The 27,166-nt window shown below is 45.5% G+C and overlaps 2 protein-coding genes across 4 annotated transcripts in view; both read left to right on the forward strand.

Annotated features, from left to right (window-relative positions):
* The first annotated feature begins 1,782 nt into the window (after positions 1-1,782).
* LOC144138409 (lysophosphatidylserine lipase ABHD12-like) lies at positions 1,783-17,785 on the forward strand. Of its 3 annotated transcripts, none has more exons than XM_077670678.1 (4): positions 1,783-1,919; positions 5,077-5,360; positions 9,841-10,045; positions 14,938-17,785. In XM_077670678.1, the coding sequence occupies exons 2-4, from the start codon at positions 5,077-5,079 to the stop codon at positions 15,598-15,600; spliced, it is 1,152 nt and encodes a 383-aa protein (XP_077526804.1). In that variant the 5' UTR covers positions 1,783-1,919; the 3' UTR covers positions 15,601-17,785. The 3 variants fall into 3 exon arrangements, with proteins under 3 accessions (XP_077526804.1, XP_077526805.1, XP_077526803.1); XM_077670679.1 differs by having other exon boundaries at positions 1,784-1,932; XM_077670677.1 differs by lacking the exon at positions 1,783-1,919 and adding an exon at positions 2,155-2,296.
* Positions 17,786-18,923: 1,138 nt separating this feature from the next.
* Positions 18,924-27,166, forward strand: part of LOC144138411 (protein deacetylase HDAC6-like) — a 66,181-nt gene continuing 57,938 nt past the window's right edge. The window contains exons 1-3 of the mRNA XM_077670680.1: positions 18,924-19,164; positions 23,970-24,122; positions 25,382-25,422. Of these exons, the coding sequence (XP_077526806.1) occupies positions 19,114-19,164; positions 23,970-24,122; positions 25,382-25,422 (245 nt within the window). The 5' untranslated portion in view covers positions 18,924-19,113. The remainder of the gene's footprint in view (positions 19,165-23,969; positions 24,123-25,381; positions 25,423-27,166) is intronic.

A 27,166-nucleotide genomic window follows, 5' to 3' on the forward strand; every position in this document is an offset into this window, starting at 1 on the left:
AATGAAACCGATTTGCTTGCTGATAGTGTTAGGCCAAGTGTAGCTAGAAAGTGACGGGTGTTGTTCAGAGCTTTTCGGAGTTGCGTCTGAACGGTGAGGCGCTGAGATCCGCGGGCGCTTGACCACGCGCGGTGCAATGTCGCCCGCGTACACTGCCAGTTGTACCTGGGTCTTGAGGCGTTTGTTGCTGGATATCTGGATGGCCTGTGGGAGGGCGGAAAGTGTTACGCTAAACAGGAGGGGAGACAGCACGCTGCCTTGTGGGACTCCACACGGAGACGACCCGTCGGCGGCCGTCGGACTAAACGCTCGTCCGACTGACTCTGTGAGGAGGCCAGCGAGCCGTGCAGTAGCGCAGTCAAGCCAAGTCATTTCCTCCTGCACGTCACACAAAAACGCCACAGAAAATGGGCGAGGATGCAGAGAGGGGGACAGCATTTTGGAATTGATTTTTCTACTAAATAAAATCGCGTAAACGCACTCAGAGGGGTCGAAACATGGCCTATGGACTCCGAACTACAATTTGCGCTAGTAATCCCGCAATGTTTACAAATCACTTCAGTGTTCCTTTAAATACCACACACTCTCTCTTTCTCTCTCTCATTTATTCATTCATCCCTCCATGGAGTTAGTGGACTACCCTTACTTCTAGTATCGTTTCCCAGTAGCCCCTCTGGCACTATCATGGTGGAAAGAAACCTTTTCATTCCTCCATGTCAACTCTGGTGCGGTCCACCTCACTCCATTTATTTTACTGGCGTTCTCACAATTTCGGGATTTTTTCACGAGTAACAACAACGACAACTTTTCTCCTACAGCTGGCAACGTGCGCAAATTATGTCCCCTTGCCACACCAATCCCTCCTTTTCCCCTGTCGCTTTCCGTCAATACAGAGTGTTCTTCTTTCCCGCCTAGGCACCGAACTGAGGACTCTTCACTTGTGCAAGGTATGTTTATTTTTACGCCCGAAGCATATTGTTATAGTTGATAAGGCGAAAGTTCCTGCTGATTGCACCAGCTTTGATGGCCTACAAGACGTTGCACGGCAGTGTTATTTTCATAAATATCTTGAAGGTGGATAATCAGCGAAGCTTCTAACCACGCGACATAGAGGTGACACCAAATTGAGATGAAAGGGATTTCCTTGAGCCGTCATATCTAAGACACACAGATAGGGCACTTTTATTTTGGGTCTCTTGAGCTTGAATAATTACCCTACTCAAAATGTATGTCCAAGTGCTGAGCCGTATAAGCGTGATGTCTTAATATTGTTTTGATCTCGAAAATGCTGACTATTGACGACTAATTGGCTCAAGATGCATATCGACGTGATGAGACTTATATGCCACTTTGGTCGGGATCACACACACGGGGATGTTCGTTTTCTAATGCTCAACGCTTCAGAAGCACGTGGAACGTCGGGCGTTTTCGTTCTCAGACATCAAAATACGTGGAACCCGCTAGCGATATAAACTTCGCTTGAACAACCCCCTCATCTGTTAGCCTGCCACTGGCTACCGCTGGCCTAATAAAGATTGATGCAGTACGCACTACGCAGATTTAATGACATGGCCCAACCCATGGCACAACTGCACTAATCTGCCATGCTGTCAACGCTTACGAATAGGTGTAGAATTCCAATGGTTGCGCGGTAGCGCGGTAGCAGCTTGGTAGCAGCTCTGTGCAACTTTGGCCTGTTTGAAACAGCCGCGAAAACCACTATTTCCGCTCCGAAAGTTCGCTTACGCTCCGCACAAAAGTTCTGGCGGCGCTAGTGTCACTTCCGGTCGCTTGTTGCGCTACGAGTTGTCTGCTTGTGGAGGCAGCGGAGGCGTTTCCCCGAGCTGTAGTCAATTTCCTCGTGTCTGCGGTTTTCTTAGCGCCTTGACCTCGATTTCGCAACAGAGCGTTGAAGGAAGGTAAGGTCTGAACGTAAGCTCCCACCTTTCTTTCGGCGAAAGAGCGTAATGATGGCCAACTCGCAGGCGCAACCCGATCTACCTGTGATTGACAGGCACGTTATGGACGATGCGCACATTTTTTGTTCTAATCACGCTACGAGGACGGCTGGAAGACAGCGGAGAGCGTTTCCTTGTTAGATTACGCGACGACTGCACTTCCTGTAACGCAGCGCCGGAGAGGGGTCAAGTTCACGGCTGCGCTAGCTATACTGACACCCGAGCACCCCACTGACGCAACCTGTGCGAACCGCGCTGGGCGCTTGCAAGCCTAGCGCTTGTTCGCGCCGTCCAGACTACGAACCTCAACCTTCAAGATGTTTGGCAGTACCCGCATTGTGAGTTTAAACTGCATTTAGGTTGATCCAGAAACATCGACGTTGCACCTAGAAAAAAAAAAAAACTGGGTTATGCTGTAAGTTTGAGAAAATACAAAAATGAATTCCGATACTTTACGCGCGGCTGTGTAAACTTTGTCAACTGTGCACGTTCAAATATCAGGAATCGTAGCGCGAAGGTCTTTTCATATTGTCTTATCACATGATTGATCAGCTGAACGCGTATGAACGGGGGGGAAGAACGTTACTCATGGGCGCGTGATCAGCTGGCGCCGCGCTGCGCGCCGAAGGCCGATTTTCTTGATGGCCCCAGATTACTTTCCTGATCAGTGAACTGCAATCGCAACTTCTTTGCCTTGAGAGCCGGGAGAGAGAGAGAAAAAGCTTGCTTCACTGGTTTATTTATGGCACAATTAAGTACCAACTGTAAATCGGCCCCTGACGCCGTCAGGATGCTGCTTTGAGTGCGTTGAACTTATACTTTCCAGGATGCGTGAGTCACTTAATTGTGTATCGTGACTCTTAGGACGCGGTGTATGGCCATGTGGCTATATGTTTCAGCTTACATATAACGAACATTATTGGGTGCATTTTATTATTTTTGTTTAAGAAATTTTATTTTGCTGGAAATCGCACCTGGGTCGTTATATCCTTGCATTTATGGTCAGGCGTGCACATCTGCTGTTCTTTCCCAGCTCATCGGCGCAAATAAACGTTTTCCCAATCTACTGTACTTAAACTGCGCTTGCAATAACATCGCAATTGCAATAACATCGATGCTTGCACTGACACTGTAGTTCCGTGTTTGAGAACCGTGCACATGGCTCGCCCAAGGGCTGTCCTCTTATATAATTATCTCACACTCTTATCTTGGGGAACGCTGAAAACTTAAACTGCGCTTGCAATAACATCGATGCTTGCACTGACACTGTAGTTCCGTGTTTGAGAACCGTGCACATGGCTCGCCCAAGGGCTGTCCTCTTATATAATTATCTCACACTCTTATCTTGGGGAACGCTGAAAACTTAAACTGCGCTTGCAATAACATCGATGCTTGCACTGACACTGTAGTTCCGTGTTTGAGAACCGTGCACATGGCTCGCCCAAGGGCTGTCCTCTTATATAATTATCCCACTGTCTTATCTTTGGGAACGCTGAAAAAGCTGTAAATGGTTCATTACAGTGCGATTACAGTAAATGGTTCATTACAGTGGTGACGTCATGTGTAAGATATATGCGTGCGCAATCGATCTGCCCATTAAGCATTTATGCATTAAGTTACGTGGTTTTGCTCTGTCCGTTATGCAAATTTTTAAAGGAGTAGAGATACGACATTTCAAAGCTGACATAACTATGTAAAAAGTTTCATCTGTAAGGGGAGATATCTCTCAGGGAGTTTCAACCATAACCGTTCAGTTTATTTAAAATCAGTTGTAATATTTGCACGCACACTAAACCAGGGCGATCTGGTCTTCACAGCGGTCGCGAATCAACAGCGCATCCCATTACTCAGCATTATAGGTTCTTGACATTCGAAGAACCCACACCAGTTCCCATGGAATACTCAGCCACACTGCCATATTACCATGGTATCAAAAAAAGATACCCTCCGCCACACGAATCCCTGACGAGGACAGTAGACACAGCTGCAGACAGGCACCTTCCAGAAACAGTTTTAGGACTGACGTCATGCTGCCCGGGTGCGTGCGGCCATAGTGAATCTGGACATGCACTCTTGCTCTAGCGAGAACGTCCAGACAGGCTGAGAGGCGACGAGAATGCTGACGTCAAGAGCACCCGCCTGTCATGGCAGCAGCCTCGATGTTCGTTTAGTCAAAACCGACACGACTAAACGAGGCTGTAAATAGTTGTTTATGCTGCAGTCAACCATCTAATGTGCCAATCTACAATTACTGGGCTAGTAACCGCCCATGGCAGCGAGAAAAACACGAAAATTTCGTGTCAGTATTCCTTCAATGCGAAAGCATCACTCATGCATTATTACTTTGCTAAACTAGAGAATAAAAGCAGCATCTTTAGATTCCCATGGCTGCAACCTATTTAAACAATTTCCATTGGAAGTGTGTTGACCAAAACCGCTTAGTTGTATATTCTGCTAAAGAACACTGGATTTGTCTGCTAAGGCTTCACTCGTACACCACGTGAGGCCTTGGAAAGTTGGGGATGTTGCAAAACACATTCGATACACAAAACAGAACTTCTGGTATAATGTCGTAATTTTGTACAGAAGTTTATGCCAAGATTTGCATTCAGTTTCAATTTCTTGTTTACTTACAAGAAAATGTTTGTGCTGAGGTCTACTCCATACAGAAGATATCAAAGTTCAAATTAAGAAAAAGAAATGAACTTGGGCTGGCAAAATAGTGAGTCAAAATGACAAACAGTGGACCACCAATGTAACACAGTGAAAACCAAGAGACGTGTCTAGAAGTCTAGACCCGGGTCTAGAAGTAGAAGTTTTACGTGTCTAGAAGTATAGGAAGGCAGTTAACCTAATGGTGGAATGAAATGAGAAAATTAGGGGTCAAAGACTCGACTTGGGCCGCACGGCACCGGGGCCGGTGGAGGTCAGTGGGAGAGGGCGTCATCCTGCAATGGACTTAACTAGGCTGCTGATTATGATGACGTCATGCATACTACATAGTGTGAAAGTATGTTTTGTACTGGGACGGCACCATTTGCAATCGACGTTCACACCTGCTATTGCACTGAGGTTTGTGCCGCACACATCGTGCCAAAGTGACGACGTTTCCTCGCAGATGTTGCGCTGGCGCGGATCGGCGACAACGGGCACGGCGTCGTTGCCGTCACAGCAGCGGGACGGAAGCCCACGTCAGTCGTCGCCGTCTTCGTCGCCCAAAAAGGGTCCCAGCACCCTGCTGCTGCTGCTGCTGCTGCTGGCTGCGTTTGCCTTCATCGTTCTGGTGGTGGCGCCGGCCGTGTTCTACGCGTCGCCCTGGGTCCGGCGCAACGCCGTCTTCCTCACCTTTGTCAACCTGCCGCCCTTTCCCCGGCTCCATGACCCGCAGTCTTACGGCCTCAGGTATGCGGCCGTTGTACGGCCACAGTCGGAGGTGTTGGACGTTTTTTCTCTGTGACGGGGCAGTCAGCGTGCTGCAATCTGTGCGTAGTGCCTAGAGGGGCCTAAAAAACACCGAACCACGATTACTTTGAAAAATGAAATGTAAAACTGATGGAAAACTAAGTAAAACAGCAATCAATCAATCAATCAATCAATACCTTTATTATCACAGAACTGAAAATAATGTTTACAAGACATTTGGAGTGGTAGCCACAAGGCTAGTTTCTGGTCCAATACAACACTGCATTTACTACAAGGGAGCCAGAGGTACCCACCGGGTAAAAAAACGAAACAAAGGGAACAAAAGTTACGAAAAGAAAACGAACAAAAATGAAAACTTGGAGGGATATAAACACTCGCAAACAAGGAGAACTAACAATTGGCCTAATTGGTAAGTATTCAGTGTAATGATCAAAGCGATCGCAAAACAGTGACACCCGCCGTGGTGGCTCAGTGGCTAAGGCGTTGCGCTGCTGAGCACGAGGACGCGGGTTCGATTCTCGGCTGCGGCAGCCGCTTTTCTGATGGAGATGAAAAGCAAAAACGCCCGTGTGTAGGAGATTTCGGCAGGCGTTATAAAGATTCCCAGGTGGTCAAAATTCATCCGGGAGCCCTCCACTACGGCATGCCTCATCCCCTGCGTTGCGACAGCGCGTTAAACCCTAGAATCAATCAATCAGTCAATCAACAAAACGGTGACAAAGGAAGAAAAGCAATTATAGTGCCAAATGGTCTTTCTTCCTTCACCGCCGTTTTGTGAGCACTTTGACCACCAAGATAAATAAAGTAAACAATCGCTGAAACAGTCAAGCTTTCCTTAGTAAACAAAAAGGGGCAAGAAAGACAAACTACTTCACGGGGTGAAACTAAGTTAGGTGGAACATCTGTGGCGATTATGCCAGCCTAATTTAAAATCAGCATCACCGCCGTATTTATGCCCACTGTAGGATGAAGGCCTCTCCCCTAGGCTTCTAACCGCTCCAATCCTGTGCTGTTCAAATCCATTCTTTGCCCCTGAGTTTTCTTATGTAATCCCCATGCCAAGTTGTCTCTTTTCTTTTACTTCTAGCACGGTCTCTTGGTAGCCCACCCGCCATGGTGGCTTATTGGCTAAGGCGTTGTGCTGCTGAGCACAAGGTCACGGGTTCGATTCCCAGCCGCGGTGGCCGCTTTTCTGATGGAGGCAAAAAGCAAACTCGCTCATTTGTTCGAGATTTCGGTGCACATCAAAGATCCCCACGTTGTCAAAATTAATCCCGAGCCCTCCACTACGGCACGCCTCATCGCCTGCGTTGCATCAGCGCATGAAATCCTACAATCAAGTATCACATACCCAGCCCAACGTCACTTCTTTCTCTAAATTGAATCTAGGATGCCCTCCGCCCAATTTCGCCATGTAATCCAAGATAACTGTTTCTTGTTCATAAGCATTATTCACAGCATTCTTCTTTTCATGTGTCATGGTGTTGACATGTATTTCCTTTCAGGGTGCTTAGTAAGTTGCGACGCTTTTGCACCATAAGTCATCATCAGTATTTCGCATACGTTGGTTGGTTGGAAGTGCGTTGGTCGTATACTATTGTTCTTAGTGACAGAGGTAGCCTGCTGTTGGTTACCAAGCATTGTAGATGACGAATGAAGCAGGTGAAATGTAGTATTGATCGTCAACTGGTGCGCTCCACTGAACATTGTGCATGTACTATGCACAAAAATGTAAGAGTGGTTGTATAAAAGTCTTATTTTTTGTAAGAGTGGTTATATAAAAGTCTTTCCAGTTAGATGGTACATATTGAGACCTGCTGGGCATGGGTAATGGGCCTCGAAAGTATGTGCAGCCATACTGCCATCCTGTCATTTCAGATTTTCAATTTTCAAATTTTGGGGGTTGATAGCGCACAAGCCACACTTGGGCTATGAGGCACGCCATAGTGGGGGGCTCCAGATTAATTTCGACCACCTAAGGATCTTTAACGTGTGCCGAAACCTCCACACACGGGTGCCTTCACTTTTCGCTTTGATCAGAAAAACTGCCACCATGGCTGGGAACCAAACCTGCGTCTTTGGGCTCAGCGGCACAATTCGTCTTGGCCGCTGAGCCACCAAGCGGGTGGAAAAGCAGTTTGTAGCTGGGTGGGTTGGTACATGTCAAGGTGAAACAGCACTAAGACTGGATCCAGAGCTTCGTACAGTGCAAAAAAAAAAAAAAAAATCTATAGACAACCATAGAAAAACATAGCAGGCACAATGGCTGAGCATGTGCCTTATGCCTTATTGCATGTGCTTGTTACGTCTTTCTATTGTTGTCTGCACTTTCTTTTCACGCTAAACGAAGCTATAGATCATCGACACCAACTAGCCCGAACCCACACATTGCTAAGACGAGACACATGAAGAATTTACAGGCGCATGGGCTACGTCTGAGAAAAGGGGGATGACAGTAGCAAGAAGCCATTTGCGGGAATTATACTTGGGCCACACATACACAAAAAATGACATAAAGTGCTTAAGGCCTTAAGATTAATACCGAATGACATTGTTTCGGCGGGCCATGCTGCACGCGATAACGCAAAGGCATTAAATGTGTTAGGCATGATGGTGATAGTGACCACAAAGAGAAATGCACTCATATTTTAGAAGAGAAAAACGCAGAGAAAAACGTCTTACAAGGGTTAAAAATGTTTTTTGGGAATGAAACCGTTATGAGAAATAGTATTTCTAAAAGCGGCTTCAGCAGCTGCTGTCACCTGCCAGTGGCAGCCAAATCCGAAAAATTCCAAACGGCTAGTAACACGATGTTTTGCCTTTTGCAGCTGTTTTAGTGAACTTCGTCTTCTTCAGAACCTCGCCACCAAGAGTGCACAAAAAATCGTACTACTATTTCGAAGTTCAGCTACGTTTCCATGGGAACACTCTGGTGCTGAGAGTTTCGTTGGTTTCATTTGGTGCTCATCGTGTTCAAAAGTAGGCAGATTTAAGGCGTTCGTGAAGGCGAATGATACCCGTGCCACACGTACACAAAAAATGACATTAAGTGTTTAAGGCCTTAAAGGGGCCCTAAATAGGCTTCCGAAGGTCGCCATTTCAATCGCGCAATCGCTAGAGTACCCCTTCACGACAACGTGTACCAAATATTACACCTCTGCGTAAAGCAGGGGCCGCACAAACACGAAAAAAAGATTTCACTTTCTCTCCTGGCTCACCAACCATACCTTGCCGCCACACTTGCGCGCTCTGACGCAGTTCTTTCCGGCTCTGACGCGCCTCTATGACGCACGAGACACTGCCCAGTGCGGCGCCGCGAACGCGAACCACAGCGACAGCGCTCACCGTGCAACCGGAATCTGGTGGGCGGAGCATGCGCGTCGAGTGCTAAAAAAAAAAAAGCGCGCGCAGGGCTTGGCGCAGCCAATGACTGCACGTACATCAAGGAGGGTGATGGATTGCCCTGTTTCTCTCGGTGGTCTTGCGCCGGGTCGATGACGTCGCGGCTTCCACAGTGCTTCGGAGGAGCTACTAGAGGAGGAGAGCCCCAGGCCTTATGGGTGGCCCCTTTTGATGAGCGATAACTCGGCTAATACTTAACGAATTTAAACAATTTTTGCGGGATGACGTTCCTTGGATAGTACTCCAGTGACTGCGCAGGCAAAATCGTAAGATTCGGCAGCCTATTTAGGGCCCCTTTAAGATAACAAATGTCATTAATTGGGCGGCCCGTGCTACACGCGAAAACGCAAAGGCATTAAATGTGTTAGGCATGATGGTGATCATGACCAAAGAGAGAAATTCACTCATATTTTAGAAGACTTTAATGTAGAGAAAAACGCCTTAGAAGCGTTAAAACTGTTTTTTTGCGAAAAAATTTTTTATGAGAAATAGTGTTTTCTTAAAAATGGTGGGAGCCGTTTCTAAAAGTGGCTTCAGCATGCCGTCGCCGGCCAGCGGTAGCCAAATCTGAAAAATTTAACACAAAGAGTAACGTGATGTTCTTACGTTTGCCTCTGTTCTAGTGAACTTCTTCTTCTTCAAAACTTCGCCACCAATTGTGCACAAAAAATCGTCATATTTCGAAGTTCAGCTACATTTCCGCGTCAACACTCTGGTGCTGAGAGTTTCGGTGGCTTCATTTGGTGCTCATCGCGTTCGAGAGTAGGCAGATTTAAGGCAATTGCGAAGGTAAATGAGTTGTGCAGAACTCCTTAAACCAAAATGACATTCAAGCGAATGGCATTAGATTTTTGCGTGTAGCAGCAAATTAATGGCATTAAAAGTTAAGGCATTAAGAATTTAATGTCATTTTTCGTGTACGTGTGGCACGGGTTTTAGAAACCGATGCTTTCGCTGTCACTGCATCATAAAGAGTGCTGAGGTGTCCTCGTATTTTTCTGATCTTGGTGTGAACCCTCACTGCGAATGGTTTCCGGCTCCTTTCTTCGCAACGCAGGTGCGCACACAACCTGTACCTGGAGTCGGAGGATGCGGGGCTGCGGCTGGGGGCGTGGCATGTTCCCCCGCGCTCCTCGGTGGACAAGCTCGGCTGCCAGAAGCTGGCCCATGACTGGTTCGCGCACGACGACCGGCCCCTGGTGCTTTACTTGCATGGGAACGGCGGCTCCCGTGCGGGTGGGCACCGTGTCAATCTGTACAAGGTACTGCCACTATTAAAGCGAAAGGTTTATTACTGAGACTGATGGCATCCTGTCGAGAGAAAAAAAAAATCGGGCAATCTCCACTAACGTGAAACCTCGGGAGGAGCCAAGTGTGCAGTGTACAAGTGTATTCTTGTCGCCTTGGCATTTTTGCCACTGAAGATGAAACCATTGGGGGGTATAGCTATACAGCTTTTCTGTAAATGTCTTGTGTCTTTGAAGCACGAAGCATTCTAACTAACGCGAGACGTTGGAAAATGAGTGTTCCAGTGTGTTCTTTTAGTACGCGTTACGTTCTAGCATGAAGCATTGGAAAACGAGTGTCCCGAAGTTTTAGTACCGTGACGACAGGAGACGCCGACAGGCTGAGCCCCTAAGGGGCTTTGCCCCTAAAAGCTAATGCATTTCCCCATAGACCGTTGGTTGGTCGATCTCTGGACACACGGTGCGTGCATGAAACGAAGCTTCCACTGTTTCAAAACTGTTACCTGAAAAATTGCGAAAAAGAAAAACATAAAACATACATAAAACACTGCGCTCATTGATCACGAAGGACTAGTACGATAGTGAACTTGAACCCCATTATAGGAGACATGGATGCTAGAGACAACCAGGCATAAGAGACATTATTCGCCCACACGGTTGGCTGCTCGATCTTTCCCATTAATTTTACTTCTTTTATTAAAGACATCGGATATAGAAGATAGTTGGTTGTAACAGACAAGTTATCCTTGAACTTCGGTCATCAATCTCGCTTGTAACAGACATTTTAACTTTAGATGTGGTGCCACCAGTCGCTAACTGCAGTTGCATCCATTGTGGAAACAAAAGGAGGCGAGAGAGGTGTGCAGTCGCTATTTATTATAACTTCAGTAAACACACAGTGGATCAGTCAGCTATGAAACGAAGACAAAAAGTCGGGCAATAGAAACCCAATGTACAGAAGTGGTTAAAGCTTATTACCATGCGTACGAGTGCTACTGCAAATGTGGGCGTCTGCACGAGCCAACAATACCGGGAGCGCGCGGTGGCCTCTCCCAATCACGTAGCTCCCAGTCAAGAAGCATCACAGTTTGAGTCCGCAAGCCTAATGAATAGCCAGAGCAAACAGTGGAAGAAGCGGTGCGCTCTGGCTATTCATCAGGCTGTCAGACTCAACATGTGTGATGCTTCTTCTTCTGCATACAGCGGAAGAAGAGAAAGCTTGAAGAGGTTGTTCTAAAAAAAAAGTGTAAATACAGCCATGAAGCAAAGAAAGATTCAGAACAACTTCATAAATTGTGGTGGCGAAGCATGAATTATAATAAACCTTTTCCAACATTCTGTAGCATTTTTTCGGGCTTATTTTTGTCTTAGGGTACCTACATTGAACTGGGGGTTGATCAGTGAGTGGACACATGGCAGCCTGCCAGTAAGAAACCTCTTATATCAGAGAGGACAACTGCTTACCCGTGTGGGTCTCTTATAAAGGGGGTCAACTGTATATGTTAATCTCATAAAGCATGTATCAGTGTACGTTTAGATCGTTCATAGATGTGGTTATTTAATGTGCGAAAAATGGTCGCATGGGTTCGTTGGTTTATGATTAGGGTCTTTTAGCAAAGATTTTGATGCAGTTTCGATGCAGTTTTGATGTTGGAAAACTTTCACGCTTCTCTCAATTTTCTTTAGCAAAGGATGATAAAGCTTTTACGCTTTTCGGTCATAGCTTACAGGTACTTTTTGTTAAAAGGAAATGTTGCAGATGCGCGTTTGGAGAGGAAGGAGATCAGTGAAACTGTTCAGTAATCGAAGCAGTGCAACATGTGGCACAGCGGTTTGCGGTCATGTTGGTAGGGAGAGTGATGGGCACAGTCCACGTCTACACTGCAGTGTGGTGAGCAGAAAGCAGCTTTTATTCTAGTGCGGGATAATACTTCCACCCATAACACCCGCACAAAAATAAACAGAACACTCGTGTGCACAGCCTCCTTGACGATTCGCATATCTCATGAGAGCGGCTTAGAGTCACATTTAGCGTTCACACTTTAGGAGAGGCTGCCTGTCGTCACCCTCGTGCTGCAAACACGGAGCGTTTCGGCCGCTCTCACTGTTGGCGTGCTACTGAAACATAGTGCCTTGGTTTGTGGTTTTACTGCTCAGTTCAGTCTTTTTCCACTTCAGCTGCGCAAGTTAGCTGTTTTGCCCCTTAAAGGCCAGCTGCACTCAAATTTAACCTCAGCCAAATGTACCTCGAGCGTACAGTACATATCACCAAGCCAACTGGGACTTGGCTATACTCGGTTACAACTCAAGAACGGCACCACCTCATGTAGTGTATCACTCTGCCAAAGCGCCGGACCCGTGACGTCAGTGTGCGCGCGTTTTGAAAGGGGTTTGCTATGAATGCGTGATATCGTCCGCCTTGTCTCACGCAGTTTGTTTGTCGTCACTGGAGTCATTTATAAGCTTATTAGGTCCAAAAAATCACGGGAACGGCTCACACCATGTTCAAAATATTCCCAGTAATGCCCTACTTGCTCCGCACGGAGAAACATCCGGCTTCGGTGATAAGGCACAGCGGCAACTTCCGGTGCCGTTCTTAAGTTGTCACCGAGTATAGTAGCCTGGCCACTTCAGCCTGGCCATAATGGCCACGCTATCGTCAATTTAACTCTCAAAATCTCTGATTTTTGATGGTCGTTTGCGCCGTGGATACGGGTATTTCAGCTGTCATATCTTGTATCTTGCAGTCTTATTAGGCAGACTACACGGAAAAAACGTTTTCAGGAGGTTGAAATTTGCAGTGCAGTTGGCCTTTAACCTTTCCGAAGTACCGCATCTCACCAGTTCAAAGCCGCTTGTTTCTTTCCAGGGCTTGTGGTACCACTTGTACCTAGTGACCCGTACAATGTACACCGTTTAAGGGGGCAGTTGAGTCTTTGGGGCTGAAAAACGGCCAAAAAAAGAGCGTTTTCTGAAAAATGACATTTTTGGCCTTCACGGCCATTTTTCTATCAGTCTGTAAATTTCCTCATCAAAAGGAACCATATTTTGTTGTTATTATATAAAAAAAGCATTTTAAAGTGCACTCTACAGCTCAGTTAGCGAAGAATTTGATGGTGAAACAGCACTTTTCTTGCAATGCAAAGCTAGCATTTCGTCTTCAGATATCTCGGCACCCAGAGCAGGTACAACTGTAATTCTTTTTGCTTCTGATACCGAAATGTGTGGAGAATGCAATGTTGGAAACAAATTTTTCAAATGGAGGCTTTGGAAAATTATTATTGTGTTCAATTGGCACCACCTGCGAGCCATTTCTGGCAGAGCGCTGGAGAAGCAAAGTTCACTGTGTTGTAAAACGGCCAAAAATAGCTAAATCAAAAAAGTTCTTCCTATTTTGTATTCTTTAGTCATTTGTCTGCCTAGCCATGTGGTAATTGCCATTCTGTATAAAGTGGTTATTTTGTAACTGTGACCCAAAATAAGGGCAGTTAATCATTAGTTAACTCAAAATGTAATCAACTTACAAAAAAATCTAATGGCAGATTTTAAATCAGCACAAAAAAACTCTATAATGCAGCACAGTTTCATTAAAATTGGTTGGTAAATAAAAAAAATAGCTCTATGACCAGTCTGCCCCCTTAACATGCACAAGGTGTATTTGCCCCGCACATGGTTCCTAGGTTCAGATTCTGGAACAAGCCCTCTCTGCTGTGCTTGCTCCTTTTGGCAGTGTGCAGCCGCGCGGCTGGTGTGCAATATGGGGATCCGCAAGAACTTTGCCAAAACGTCGTCCCTCGGGGCACCTCTCGGGGTGTTCTTATTACAGCAGCAAGTCACTTGGAGCGAGAAGGTGGAGGGGCGTACACATTTGCAGTGCTATTACAGGAGTTATTTGGGGCTATAGTGATTGCCTTCAAACCCCTTCCATGAAGCTGTCGCTGCTTCACGTACTACATAAATCCCTGCACACAGTGCCATCAAGTCATCGTTGAAATGTTGAACCAGCGCTCTGGAAGGATCAATTCAAACCTTCAGGAGAAGAGTAGGTGGGTTTCTGAGGAACGCAGTGTGTTTGAGGTTTAGTGGTACTTTCAAGGCCTCGTATGAACAGTAATGGCTGCTAAGTGCCTGACTTTGTAGCTGTTGTTAAGGGTATGGGCACCAGCCCATGTTGGGGGGCCGAGGTACACCTTGACCGTGCGCACAGACGTGTTTCAGGGTGGTCTTCATTTTGGCTCAGAAGCAGTAACTGTGAAAAAAAGAAAATGTAGCCGCTGCATGCCAGTTTGTTATGCCACATTTGTAATATTTCCGCGAACTATGCATTGGGTTTGTTGATTTATGTTTTGTTTTACCACCCGCCTGTGCTGGGCTGTGTTATCTGTATGCCAAGTGAAGTGCGTGTTCCATCCTTTATTTTTTATGCCACAAGTGTTATCTCCTTTGATAGGGAGGCTGTTTCAAACTAACGTCACCTGCCTAGAATAATCTTTTTTGGTCTACAGTGCTCTGGATGTACCTCGACAGTTCAAGAAACACTCACGCCGAGAGACAAATGCCTGCAGAGCAGACGCCGCGGTATTCTATCTGCCGACACCAGTCTGCACACATCACTTTGTTGACTGCTGTTTCGCCCCCTCTGTATTCTTTGAGTTGTTAGGGGAGCACAAGTTTGCTCCAATAAACTTGCGTTTCCTTCAAGACAGCTGCATCATCTGTTGCTACGTGCAATATATTGAGTGCATAGAAGAAGGAGAACTATCGCCTCTTAGTTCTGGAATCTGTGAAAAATGGGAATGGCTACACCCGCCTGCAAACGAGTAAGAAGGGATGTCATAAAGGATGCAAGACTAGACCGGTGTTTCCTTATAACAAATGTGTACGTTTTTTCCAATCCCACTTTGCAGGTACTGAGCGACTCCCTAGACGCGCACGTGCTAGCCCTCGACTACCGCGGCTACGGCGACTCCGGCTGGGGTCCCGCTGGACCGTCAGCCGAAGCCCTGACCCAGGACGCCCGAGCCGCACTACGCTGGCTGCAGAAAATGGCCCGGGGTCACTCCATCCTCATCTGGGGTCACTCCCTTGGCACGGGGGTCGCTGTTCGACTCCTCGAATCCCTCTCCGGAACAACGGACGACCTCCCGAAAGGCCTAGTCCTCGAAGCTCCCTTTGACGCGCTTCACCACGTCGCCGGCTCGCACCCCATTTCGGTGTTGCACCGGTGGCTGCCCTACTTCGAGCCGACCTTTGTACGTAGCTTGAAAGACGACCCCGCGGTCGAGTTCAACAGTGCGGCCCGAGCGCGCTCCGTCTCTCCAAGGCTTCCGGTCTTAGTGCTCCACGCGCGCGATGACGCCACAGTGCCATTTGCATTGGGCGAGGCTTTGCACACGGCGCTGCGCGAGGCACGAGAGAATCGACCCGGAGCGGCGCCGCTCCAACTGCACGCCTTTGACGGCCGGCTCGGCTACGGACACAAGTTCATACACCGGGATCCGGAGCTGCCCGGCGTGGTGGCTCACTTCTTCGGACTGAACGACACCACTGCCAAGGCGAAGGGGCGCTAGCGGTAGAGTTTGTAGCTGGGCGAGTTGGTACGTTGCATAATGTGAACATCATTGAGACGGGACAGAGTGAAGAGTAATGAACATAGGCACTCACATCTGTTTATTATTTGGAAAGAAAGACTATATATAGTCTATATATATTCTTATATAATATTTTTATAATTAGGTTATATATGGCATAAGCTATATATATGTATACATATAATTTGATGAGTTTTGCAGAGGGCCAGAAGGAACGTTCAGGTAAAAGATGTGAACAACTTTGTGGTTGGCTTATTTATGAGAAATTAGTCCAACAGTTTCGAAAGTGGAACTTCCTTCTTCAGGGACAATATCTTATATATATATATATATATATATATATACTATTTATAAAAAGACTAGAAGGCTATATATAGTTTTATATAGACTATATACAGGATGAGACGAGACAGCTATAGGCCTTTACATTTTTATGTGGCGGAAAGACAAACGAGACAAGGGATGGTTGTAGGTGAGGCATTGTATTTATATAATGTTGCCACACGGCGACGATATATATGTATATATAGTTCTTGTTTCCAAATAATAAGCAGTTGTCCCATCTTAGCGCTGTTCAATTTATGCAGCCCTCGCATTTTCACGACGTCTCTCGTGCACCGCTCTGGGACCAGTGCACTTTCGTGGACTCCCGAGAAGAACGAATCGCCCACCGTTTTCCTGTGACGTCTTTACAGCGAGACTAGAGTGATGAGTCTCATCGTCGTTTATGTGCAGTTTTGTACTTTGGCCAAGCAGCTACGCCATCTCTGTGCAGAGGTCCAAACCAGAGGAGCCTTATTTCTGTCTGATTGGTTGCATTCCAACAGCCTCCTCACCCTTGAAGGCAATGAAGAGCTACCGTGTGTTGAGAATCGGATCCTTTTAATTCCGTATTCTCGGAATTCAGGGAAGTGTGAGCTGGTGACATGTTTGTAATGGCAATGAAAGATTTCTTATATGCAGGTGATGTATATACGTGGTGGAGGGGAACGATGCTTTAAAGAAAGAAATTGAGACGCATAATGCACAGTATACAGCGATTCTCTCTGCAGCGGTGCCTAGCCACCACAATACTCGTGTTTTGTGTGTTGTGAAAAATATCTGAACGTTGTTTCCGCGCACTGTTCCCAAATGAACTGCTTGCTTTTAGCAGAAACTTGACAAAGCATTGCTACTTTTTAGTGCACGTTGATGTTGGCAGGGCCATCTCAGCAGGTTTGTTACCAAAGGACTAAGGGGGCACTGAACGTTGCACGTCCGTTCAATTTCCACGCACTTTAACAGATCTGAGTGTGCGTCACAGTGGTGATGGTTACCGATTCTTGCTGTAGCAGAGTTCTAACCCACATTGGGTTCTGCCTCTGCAGGCGCTTGGACGTAAGAAGCATAAGGGACCATACGCCGATCCTTTCCAAGGCTCTACTGATGTTGTGTGTTGCACTCACTATGTCTTTCTGCACATTTGCGCTCGGTGGGAGGATGCACAGTGTTTTTAGAAAGCGCAGTGCAGTTTTATGCATGCTCAGGTCTGCAGGCCATTGGTTCGACGCAGGCAAAAAAGTGGCTTTCTCAAAATTTACAGTTACGGGCAGCTGATTATCTTCCGTCACTGGCCTAAACTTTTTCTCATACGTCAAGTGCCTGAAGTGCATGTTGCGATTAAGTCATGATTTGCACGTCGTTTGTCATCTAATGCAGGCGACGCAGCGTAACGGTTGCTGATGTTGCATCGCTGTTGACGTTGTGTGTCTGTCGACGTTGTGGTACTTTACACGAACTGTTACATCTTTGCCTAGTCTGTTCTGCGTCGGGTATTGCTGTAAGCCAATTTTTTCTACTCTAAGGAACTGTTCGAAGTTGTGAAGAAAGTAACGTCGGCATTTCTTTAAACGAGAGCTTAGATTGAGCCAAAGGAGTGAACTCGGACGAAGTGGAAGCGTGCTAAACACGTGCGTAAAACACTAATGCAGTGTGATACTGACTTAAGTGGTGGTAGCTTGTACTTTGTAATCAAACTGTGTACTTTAAAAGTGCCTTAGGAGCGAGCGTGCCAAGCTTTACATGGCAGTTGTTTACGAGTGAAGCGAACGCTTACGTTGTGTGTACGGGAGAAGGTATATTTTTTGTTGCGTATTGCGGAAATAAAAGGCTGATTTTTTTTTTTTCAGTATTCTCCACGGTTGTCTCAGTTCTGCCATACTTTACACGAGCTAGAAGAGAAGATCCGGCATGGAGATGCTGGTTAAATATTTTGGGGGCTTCATATAAAATAAACACTGCTGTGCAGTCAACAGCCTATTACATATGAGCCGTATGCAAATATATCCTGCAATATACAAATCTGCGTGTCTGCTGAAAGGTAAAAACTAAAATTTAAGGCACTGTCTGGCTCATTAATGGGCACTATTGCACCAATGTACAGGTGCCGTCATAAGTAATTTGAACAAGGATATGCAAATATCACAAAATATTTCTCAGTGGCTTTATGACACCCATTACCGCTACAGAAGCTTTTTTTCTATTAGGGAGGACTCCTTTAAACGCATATCAATGCAGCCAGGCAGTTTCCAGAAGAAATTCCTGTAAATTTACGGGGCCGTACGCGTTCCATTACCTGTACGCTGGTAGGAGGATCCGCTAGAAATCCAGAGCTTAATGGCACCTGCTTTATCAGCGAAGTGCCTCGAAGAGGCAGATGCGGCACTTCATAGATTCATGCTGCCTGTCCTCGCGAGTTAATGCTAAACTTCCTTTGCAAAGAAAATAGCACTCCTTGCTTGCGTATTATCTATTTTCGTTTTTTCTGCGTTTCTAAAACGATTTTTCAACAAGTATTTCTCTTTTGTTCTTTTAATCTGTCTAATGAATCCTCCGCGTTTCAAAAACGTTCGCGCGTAAATATTCCAGTGATTCCAGCGACGTGACCCAAATGACCAGAAAAGTTGGTGAGAATGACCAAAGCGACCAAAAAGCTCTTGAAGAACAACTCGCCACGAACGAGTCGTCAAGAACTCTCCACAATCCCGTACAGTAAGTTGTTTCCTAAGAAACTGAAACTGGCGAAAAGCAAAAAAACGCGCGGGTGTGATCGCGATTTCGGCGCAGGATCTCCAGCTCTCCAGGTGGTCGCACCATTAATCCGGAGCCCTCAACTACGGTGCGCCTCTTCGCCCAGCTGTAGCTCCGGCGCATTAAAAAAGTACGAAATAAAAACCAACAGAAATTAAACAACAAACCCCACCCCACGCTCACGCCGTTTATTGTGTTGAGGCGCCAGCGCCGCCTCGGTTTATTTTTGTGATGGCTGCTGTCACGTGCTGGCCAGCTGGCTTCATCGGTGGCTTGCCATGACAAGCCGTAAAGTAGGCGTGGGCGAGGCGCTCGTTGCAAATTATGTTTTGTATTGTCTCGCGCTGAGGATACCGAGCGTCATTTCATGTAGCACGCGCTTCGGGGCGATCATCCATCTCTACTGCACTCCTCAAGCTGAGCATGATGCTCGCTGGTGACTCCGGGGTCGGCGACTTCGCCGCCAAGCCGGCGGTGAGTTCAACTAGTACGACTCCTACGTAACCACCTAAACGAGTAATAACACTGCAAAAACATAACAGGTTGCGATGTCGCACCTTGTTCTGATTCAGAAACGCATCAATATGATTCAGAGCACCTGTACGGGTGCGCGTTGCCGTATCATTGCACGAACGGAGACCTATCTTTCTCCGTCCTATCGTTTGCGCATATCGGTCGGTTGTTGAACGTGAAAAAAAGTGCAACTATTTGTCCCGGTAGTTCGTGAACCGCCCGAATATATGGTACAAAACGCGTTGTTATGTCATTATTGCCTTCATTTTATGTCGCCGAGGGTTTCTTGTGTTTTGTTGGCGCAGAGTTGAATTTGCGTGTAATGCTTGTGTACACTTTTTTTCTTCCGCTGCGTCAGGTCCATATGTGGGAACCAAAGGCTAGTTTAGGGCTGTGGCTACCAAATTGTTTTTCTCTCTCCTTTTATTTTTGCCTTTGTGAGCTACATGTGTGGGGTTTTTAAGAGCTTCGACGAGAGCAGTGAAGCCATGCCTTCTGGGAAAGGCGCAGTTGGAAGAATGTGTGTTAGCGTGGAAGTTGCGCCCAGAGGATGAAATTATGTTTGGCAGATACAGCGTGTTCACAAGTTTGAATAGATGCAACAGATATATGCTTAACGCAGTATGTTGGGCTTCGTATGTGAAGGTGTATCAAGGCTCATCTATCGAGCAAGAGTTGTCTGCATCTTCAATCTAATGTGGATCTTGCTTGGTGCATAAGACGCTTATTGAAGATTTAACTCACCTTTTGCATCACAAAATGTGTGTTAAATTCTGTATTACAAATTTAGTATTTCGTGCTCTAAAGCACTGAGCATGGCCGGGGCTTCTCATTTTGAATGTTAATTGCCACAAATTTTTGTGAGTTTGCCATTTATGCCAGCAAAACACGGATAGCCCACACATTGCTGACGAAGAAAGCTGCGCTGTTGTAATGGCATGAAATTTCCAAAGGTTATTCTTTTAGGCTTGTGCTACAAAGAAGGCCCTATCCTTTTAACGTTGACATATTGGTCCAAGCTGCTGAATGGTTGTGTTAACTTGCATCAGACGTGTCCAACTGGTTGTAGCAGCATGCAAAAAATGAACTGTGTGCAGTGTTCCCAGTGCACAAATTGCATGTTATTTACCTACATAGGCCATCATATATCATGTTGGAAAAGAGCTTTAGAAATCCACTTTCACATTACACCATGTGGGTGTCAGGGGGAAGAATTGGCTTAGTTTTAGACGTTCTGTAACTCTACCATGAAAACATGAACTGGCATTATTGAATACTACAAGTGAACTGAAAGTATGCAGTGCGCTAGATTCCCATCAAACTAGACATGGTGGCATGTAGTTTAGATGTGCTGCTGCATACGAGGTTACACGTTGAATCTTCACAGCCTAGCTTTCTTTGTGGTACACACAAAACAAATTTAAAAAAAATGACTGACAGTTACGATACTCCCTAATTTGAAATTAGAGCGCAGTGCCAACGGAAGAGTCTTCTAGGTGATGGCGCATAGCTGCTGCTTCAACGGCACGCACCACTGGATTCTGGTGTCAATGGCCCTGAGCCTCTCTACAGTGGCAGACAAAGTGAACGAGTCGTCGGTGAACGCTCCATGGCGCACGCTACTGCGGCGTTATCTTGTAGCGGGCTGCTGTCGCGGGGCACGTCTCACACGGCACTTTCGGCGTACCACCTTCTCCCTCACACCTTTGCCATTCTGTCCTCGTCTGCCTACCTCCTCGCTCTATCTTCACTGTCCTCCTCATTCCCTTGGTTACAACAAGACCGACGGCGAGGGGTGTCATGAAACCACAAGAACGGGCACTTCTGAGCTGTGCTCTAAAATAGGAGCATACAGTTCAACCTGGATATAACGTAGCTGACAAAAAATCTGAATTTTTCGTTACATGCTGGCTTAGGGTTAAGGCTCGCATGAATGGAACAGGAGCAAAACCAAAATGCTAGATATCAATGAAGGTTAACTCAACCTTCAAGTATTAATTTCACAATGTTAAACTGTGTGATTTGCACCTGCTAATTTCTCATGAACTTGGGCACTATCGCTAAAGAAGCGACGTAACTCGCTGCTGTATCCACAAACGTAATTTTTGCTTCGAAGTGGGTATTCCGTCATTTCATGGCCCGCCTGACCGCCTTGGTTTTCGCTTAGAGAGAGAGAGAGAGAGAGAGAGTTTGTTCAGTGAAAAATGGTAGGAGTTTGGATTGAGGGGGGTTGGAGGCCCATTAAGCATCACTTTTGCCTTTTGACACTTCTCGGCGCCTTAATGCGTTTGAAGCACCAGACTTATGCTGAAAGGGCGCCTTTTCGCGAACCTGGGGCTCTTTTCTGAACTAAAAAAAAAAAATGTTGAGAGGGTGCAAGCTGGGATACTGTACGGGCAGCACGGTCTTCTTTCTTGCTGGTTGAGACGACATTTAAAAGTGCGAGCTTGTCTTGAAAAGACAAAGCTTTTCATTTTCTGGCAGCAGAACTCGTCACCGACAAACCGACACCACAGATGGCAGTGCAGGCGCGCGGCTGCACGCCGACAGGCAAGCCTAGCACCTAACCAACACCGCACTCACGCGTGGAAATGCATGGTAGTTTGCAGCGTGGGTGAAACTCGCTAAATTAGTGAATTTCTCCAGCTCATTTTTCAGATGAAGTACAAAAGACCATGACTCATCAGTATAGCGATTTCGTTACGTACGCCTTCGTTGTGTAGAGGTCACCAACACATGGGCTTGAATGGGGGTGGCAACAGGGGAATCGAAAACCTTCGTTAAATACAGGAATTCATTACATGGAGGCTTGTTACATCCAGGTTTACCTGTATGTGTGCACATATTGCGTAGCCAAAGGGATCTAGATTGATCAGAAAATGCCTGCTAGAGTGCCATTCGTGTCGTGGGCCTAGGGGCCACTACAATCAGTGATTTCCCTACACCCCCCCTAGGGGGTGTGTAGACCCCCCCTAGTTTTTCTGGACACCCCCCCTTGAATCCCCAAATTTCACTCTTGTCATTCCTTGTATGGACCTTTTCCTCCCGCACATAAACAAACATATAATTTACTTTCTTCATTGATTCCATGCCGTTCTTTGTTCACAACCGTAATCTTTGCAGAAGCTCTTTCAGCATGTACATTTAAAATGGGCAATTTGGCGAGGCGAAGCGCTACGGAAGCTAATCCTGGCGTTTTAATAAATCGGGAGCGTACAATCGGTGCCTGATTTATAAGCGCTGCATAATTCGTGTACTACCTAAACATTGTTTCAAGAGCTCAAATTTCGTCACTGGCCCTGGTAACAAGTTCGAAAATGTCCTTATACGTTGAAAAATGGCGAGAAATTAAAAAAAAAACTGAATACGGACCTTTCATGGTAAAAAATAAATTTCTCTAAATTTGTTTTTTTCTTAGATTGAATAGAAAGCACCGCCTCTCAGGTATATATATATATATAAATATATATATATATATATATATATATATATATATATATATATAGAAAATGAAAAACGTACGTCACGGGGATGAGCGTTTGGTTAACAGACGTCTATTATTTAACTAGTGGGATGAAAAAACAGCTTTTCTAGTTTATGACCCCCCCCCCCCCCCAGAGCCATTGAGACACCCCCCCTTGATTCGATGCCTGGGGAAACCCCTGACTACAATGAAAGGCTAACATTGGTAACAAATGGCCACACACATAACATCTACTGATTGACACATCAGTTATCTTGAAAACCGTGCTGTTATATCGCAGCTTCCATTTGTAAGTTGCTCCTATTGGAAGCAGCGGCGTTATATTTTTACATGCGTGTGATGGAACAGGTAACCCAAAGCCTTCCACCTTCAAGTTGTTTATCCAAGCTGAAACATACTCTGCAATCGCCAAGGGTGTTTCATGTTGTGTGAAGTGCAACAGGGAGTGCAAAAAATCACACTTGCAGTTAGTATCATTTGGTCCTAATGCTGGGGTACGAAAGACGATGCCACAGGTATATAGTTTACATTAAATTCATTAGCCTCATCAAAATGTTAGTTGAAGTTCTTCTGGGGAAATAACAGTGTGAAATGCAATGCTACCACGCGTATTTGTTGGAGACTGCTGCTAGCGGCTGCCAGCACGGGCACGCCCACTTCTGTTCTGTAACCTACATCACGTCCGGCAGCCGGTAATGGCCGCCTTTACTTCCAGTTTCAGTTCTGAAAACACCTTTCTTCACGAGCCATTTGTGTCGCCTGTGTGCCTGTTTGAAACTTAGTGTTTTGCATTTAGCACTCTTTCTACGTTTACTATTAGATGAAATTATTTTCACGTTGGCGAAAATTTGAGTGCAGTTAGTCTTTAAGCATTAGTGTTGCAGAATGGCATAGTGTAGCGGAGAGCGACTCATAGAAGACCAGAGTCATGGCTGTTTGAAATGGGGAGGATCGATTTAATGACACGGGTGATCTCTACATGATGATGATGATATCTGTGTCTTAGTGCTGGCTCATGCTCTGTCACTCCTGCCCATATCAGGTCACTGTAATGTGAAATTTGAAACTTCTTTGATATTTTTTGTTTTTTGTTTGAAAAAACGTCTTCCATGGTTGCAGTGGAGCTGAGTGAGTTGCAACAAACCAGTTCTTTCGAACTGGACAAAGTTGTGTTTTGTCCTCAAGGCCCCTTTAAATGTGGATGAAAGGAAAAGTGAGTGGCAAGTTGTAATTGAGTGTGTGTGAAACCTGTTGCGAGGGGCTCCATTTTCCATCGGCTCAGTTTGGCGATGGCACGGGCCTCGTGTTTGACGAGCGTATGGCGGAGCACCGGAGCCTGTGGGACGACCGGCACCCCGAGCGACCGGAGCGGCTCACAGCTAGCTGGCAGCGGTGCCTGGATTATGGACTTGTCGACCGGTGCCACCGCATCCCTGTGAGTATCCATTCAGGCATAAGTGTCAAGCCACCACAGTTTTTTTTTTCTTTTTTTTCCGGGTTTAGAAAATTGAATGTACAGTCTTTGCCAGAACTTTCTGGCCCATGTTAAAAACTAATAGGCCGCAAGGTATTCAAAATGCAAGCTTTCCTATGCGGCGCTACCACATCCCTGCGAGTGTCGTTTTGGGTATCGACCTGTGTGACCTAGTCTTTTTGGACTTCGATTACTGAGTCTACAGCCTTTGCCATAATTTTCTAGCCCATGTTGAAAACTAATAGGCTGTAAATAATTCAAAATACAAGCTTTTTTTTTTCAATTAGGATTGTACAGCCTTTGCAATAACTTTATAGCCAAGGAATTCCAAATACAAGCTTACCCATTTCGATTTCGATTACTGGCTGTACCGATTTTGCCATAATTTTCTAACCCATATTAAAAGTAGTAGATTATAAAGAAGTCAGACTATAAGCTTACCTATTTCAATTATTGACTGTGCAGCCTTTGCCATAATTTTGTAGCCCATGTTAATAACTAATAGGCCCTAAAGAATTTGAAAGACAAGCTTACCCATGGAGAGGCTGAAATGTGTTATACCAGAAAGCTGGTGCAAGCATCTTTCTTACCGTTATAAAATAATTGAGTTGCGCTTGAATGTTAAGCTTTTGCTTGGAATTCCTTGTGGCACAAAACAATTTTGTAGCATAAAAAATTTTGATTAAGACTGCGCCTAATGGACCTGCCTAGGAATGTGTCAGGGCTTTTCCAGGCTCACGGGCTTCCGAGTATTCTGTCAGGCATCAACTGATGCGCGTTTTTTAACGGTGTTTCAAATTTCTTTTGCAGAACCATTTTAGTTGCAAATCGTTACTGTGTTAGAGTTGCTCGCCTAATAGGGTCTGCTTCAAAGCTCTCACGAGGACGCAGTTTTCATCACGGCCGCCGTAATTGTTTTTTTTTGTGTGTGTGTATGTGTGTGGATGTGAAAAACAAGAATGCCCACGTGTCAAGGTATTAGAGCACATCAAAGATCCCAGGTGGTCTAAATTAATCCATAGCCCTCCACTGCTGCACGCTTCAACGTGGTAGACTTTAAAATATAACTTTTTTTTCTTAAAAAGCCAGATCATAATGAATAGGAGAAATTGGAGTTGAGATTCTAGCCCTAAAAGAAAAACAGGAATGACGGGTTCAGCCTTACAGGTTGTAGTAAGAGGTGTTGTGACTGATGTGTTAAACCTGTTTTACTCCTGCAGGCCCGAATGGCTGATGAAGCGGAAATCCTACCCCTTCATGAGTAAGTGGGCACTTATTGGACGGTAGGAGCCTCCATTAGGCACGTCTGGTTTTTGTGAGAGAGTTCTTGCAGCGCACGTGAGAGAAACATTTTGAATTGTCAGGACCATCAGATCCTCAAACAATCAATTTACGCAGTCATAGCACAGAATTCATGTTGTGCAGGGTATTGGTACAAACAAGGCATTGAGGTAAAAAGTAGTGTTAAAAATGCTGTACTGTCGCACTTAATATGAACTATTACGCTCATTAGTGTTTGTGGCTTTACAAGGTTTGGTTCCCAGCACTCAAAATCAAGCACACATTAGATGTGCAGTGGCTGAGCACATCGAAGCTCATTAACTGTAGTGGCGAGAGCCGTTATTTTGACAGTATTACCTCCTGAACACCAATGAGCGTCCCAGGTCATACTGAGTGAGACGGCACGTACATATTAAAGGAGCCATGAAGACTAAATACAAGTTGGGTTTATTAAAAAGACTGCTTGGTCCTGATAACAATGATACCAATACCATCGCAATCTTCGAAAAAATAACGGAGATATTAAAGAAAACGTTTGAAGCAGTCGCGACCCCCTAGCCAATTTCCCGCAACTTTTCTATGACGTCACGGAACCTTGTTTGTGCGATTGGCGGCCGCCTAACTGGCCTGCCGCGACGACACATGACTGGACGTCTGTAATGGGGCTTCTAGTACCATTTGACCGCCTCAATTGAATGCGAATGTGCAGTTAACGCACTGAAAATTATATTTTATTGTTGGCCCATGTGACGTCATTCTTGCTCATAACACGTCACCGTGGCGCAAAATTTGAAAGTTTTTAAATATTTCTTGCTTTTTTTTCGTTAAAAAACATCTTTTGTGGCTCTAATGGAGCTGAGCGAGATACTGAATTTTAGTTCTTTCAAATTAAACGAAGTTGTATTTTCTCTTCATGGCTCCTTTAAAGCAGAACCCAGCTTCACGCTGCCTCAATCGTGTGTAGGAGACTGCGTGATCATTATCAATTTTACTGAGGATCAATGCATTCCGAGATCAGTGGTTAGTCGCGGTTGTTTGTAGTGGAGTTAAAAAAAATTGGCTGAAAAAGTAAAGTAGTAGTATTGATAATTCATGCTACTTATAGTTCCATGACAGAAATTCAATGTTGCATCAGAGGGATATCATAGTTATATCCGAGAGATTTAAACCTTTAATTCCCTCTCCAGAGAATAATAATTCAGATGCATGAAAAGAGAGAATGCATGCCACAAATTGTGGTTGGAACTTGCTGCATGACTGCCTTGTTAAAATCCTTGGTGGCAGTGCATTCCAAGCATCCACATAGCACATAAGTTGAAAGCAATGTGGGCAGTAACCACCTTTGGTCCCATTCTATTATTCCTGGCAATGTCAATGCTGATAGCATGAAACAGCGACCCTGTCAGTGTGCATAAAGCTACGTTACTTCGCTTTTCTTTGGGACGAGCTGTGATGCTTTTACATGTGACAGTATTTTTTTTTAATCAAAAACCCTGTTTTTGAAGCTCGTAACTTTCTCGTAGCTTCCTTGGTCCGGAACTGTGTATGGCTTGTGTTCGAACGGCAGTAATCGTTATCTTTGAATTAATTTGGCCTTTGTTGAAGTTGTGACTTGCATTTGTTTGTGGTCCTCCTTGGGTGCTTTTCCTTCAAGACAACTCTGTTACCATCCTTGTAACCTTGTCATATACCGTTAAACTCACTTATAGTGACACCGGTTATAA

The sequence above is a fragment of the Haemaphysalis longicornis genome, unplaced genomic scaffold (assembly GCF_048455015.1).
Source record: "Haemaphysalis longicornis isolate Haplotype H1 unplaced genomic scaffold, Haemaphysalis longicornis Haplotype H1 scaffold_5, whole genome shotgun sequence".
Lineage (NCBI taxonomy): Eukaryota > Metazoa > Arthropoda > Arachnida > Ixodida > Ixodidae > Haemaphysalis > Haemaphysalis longicornis.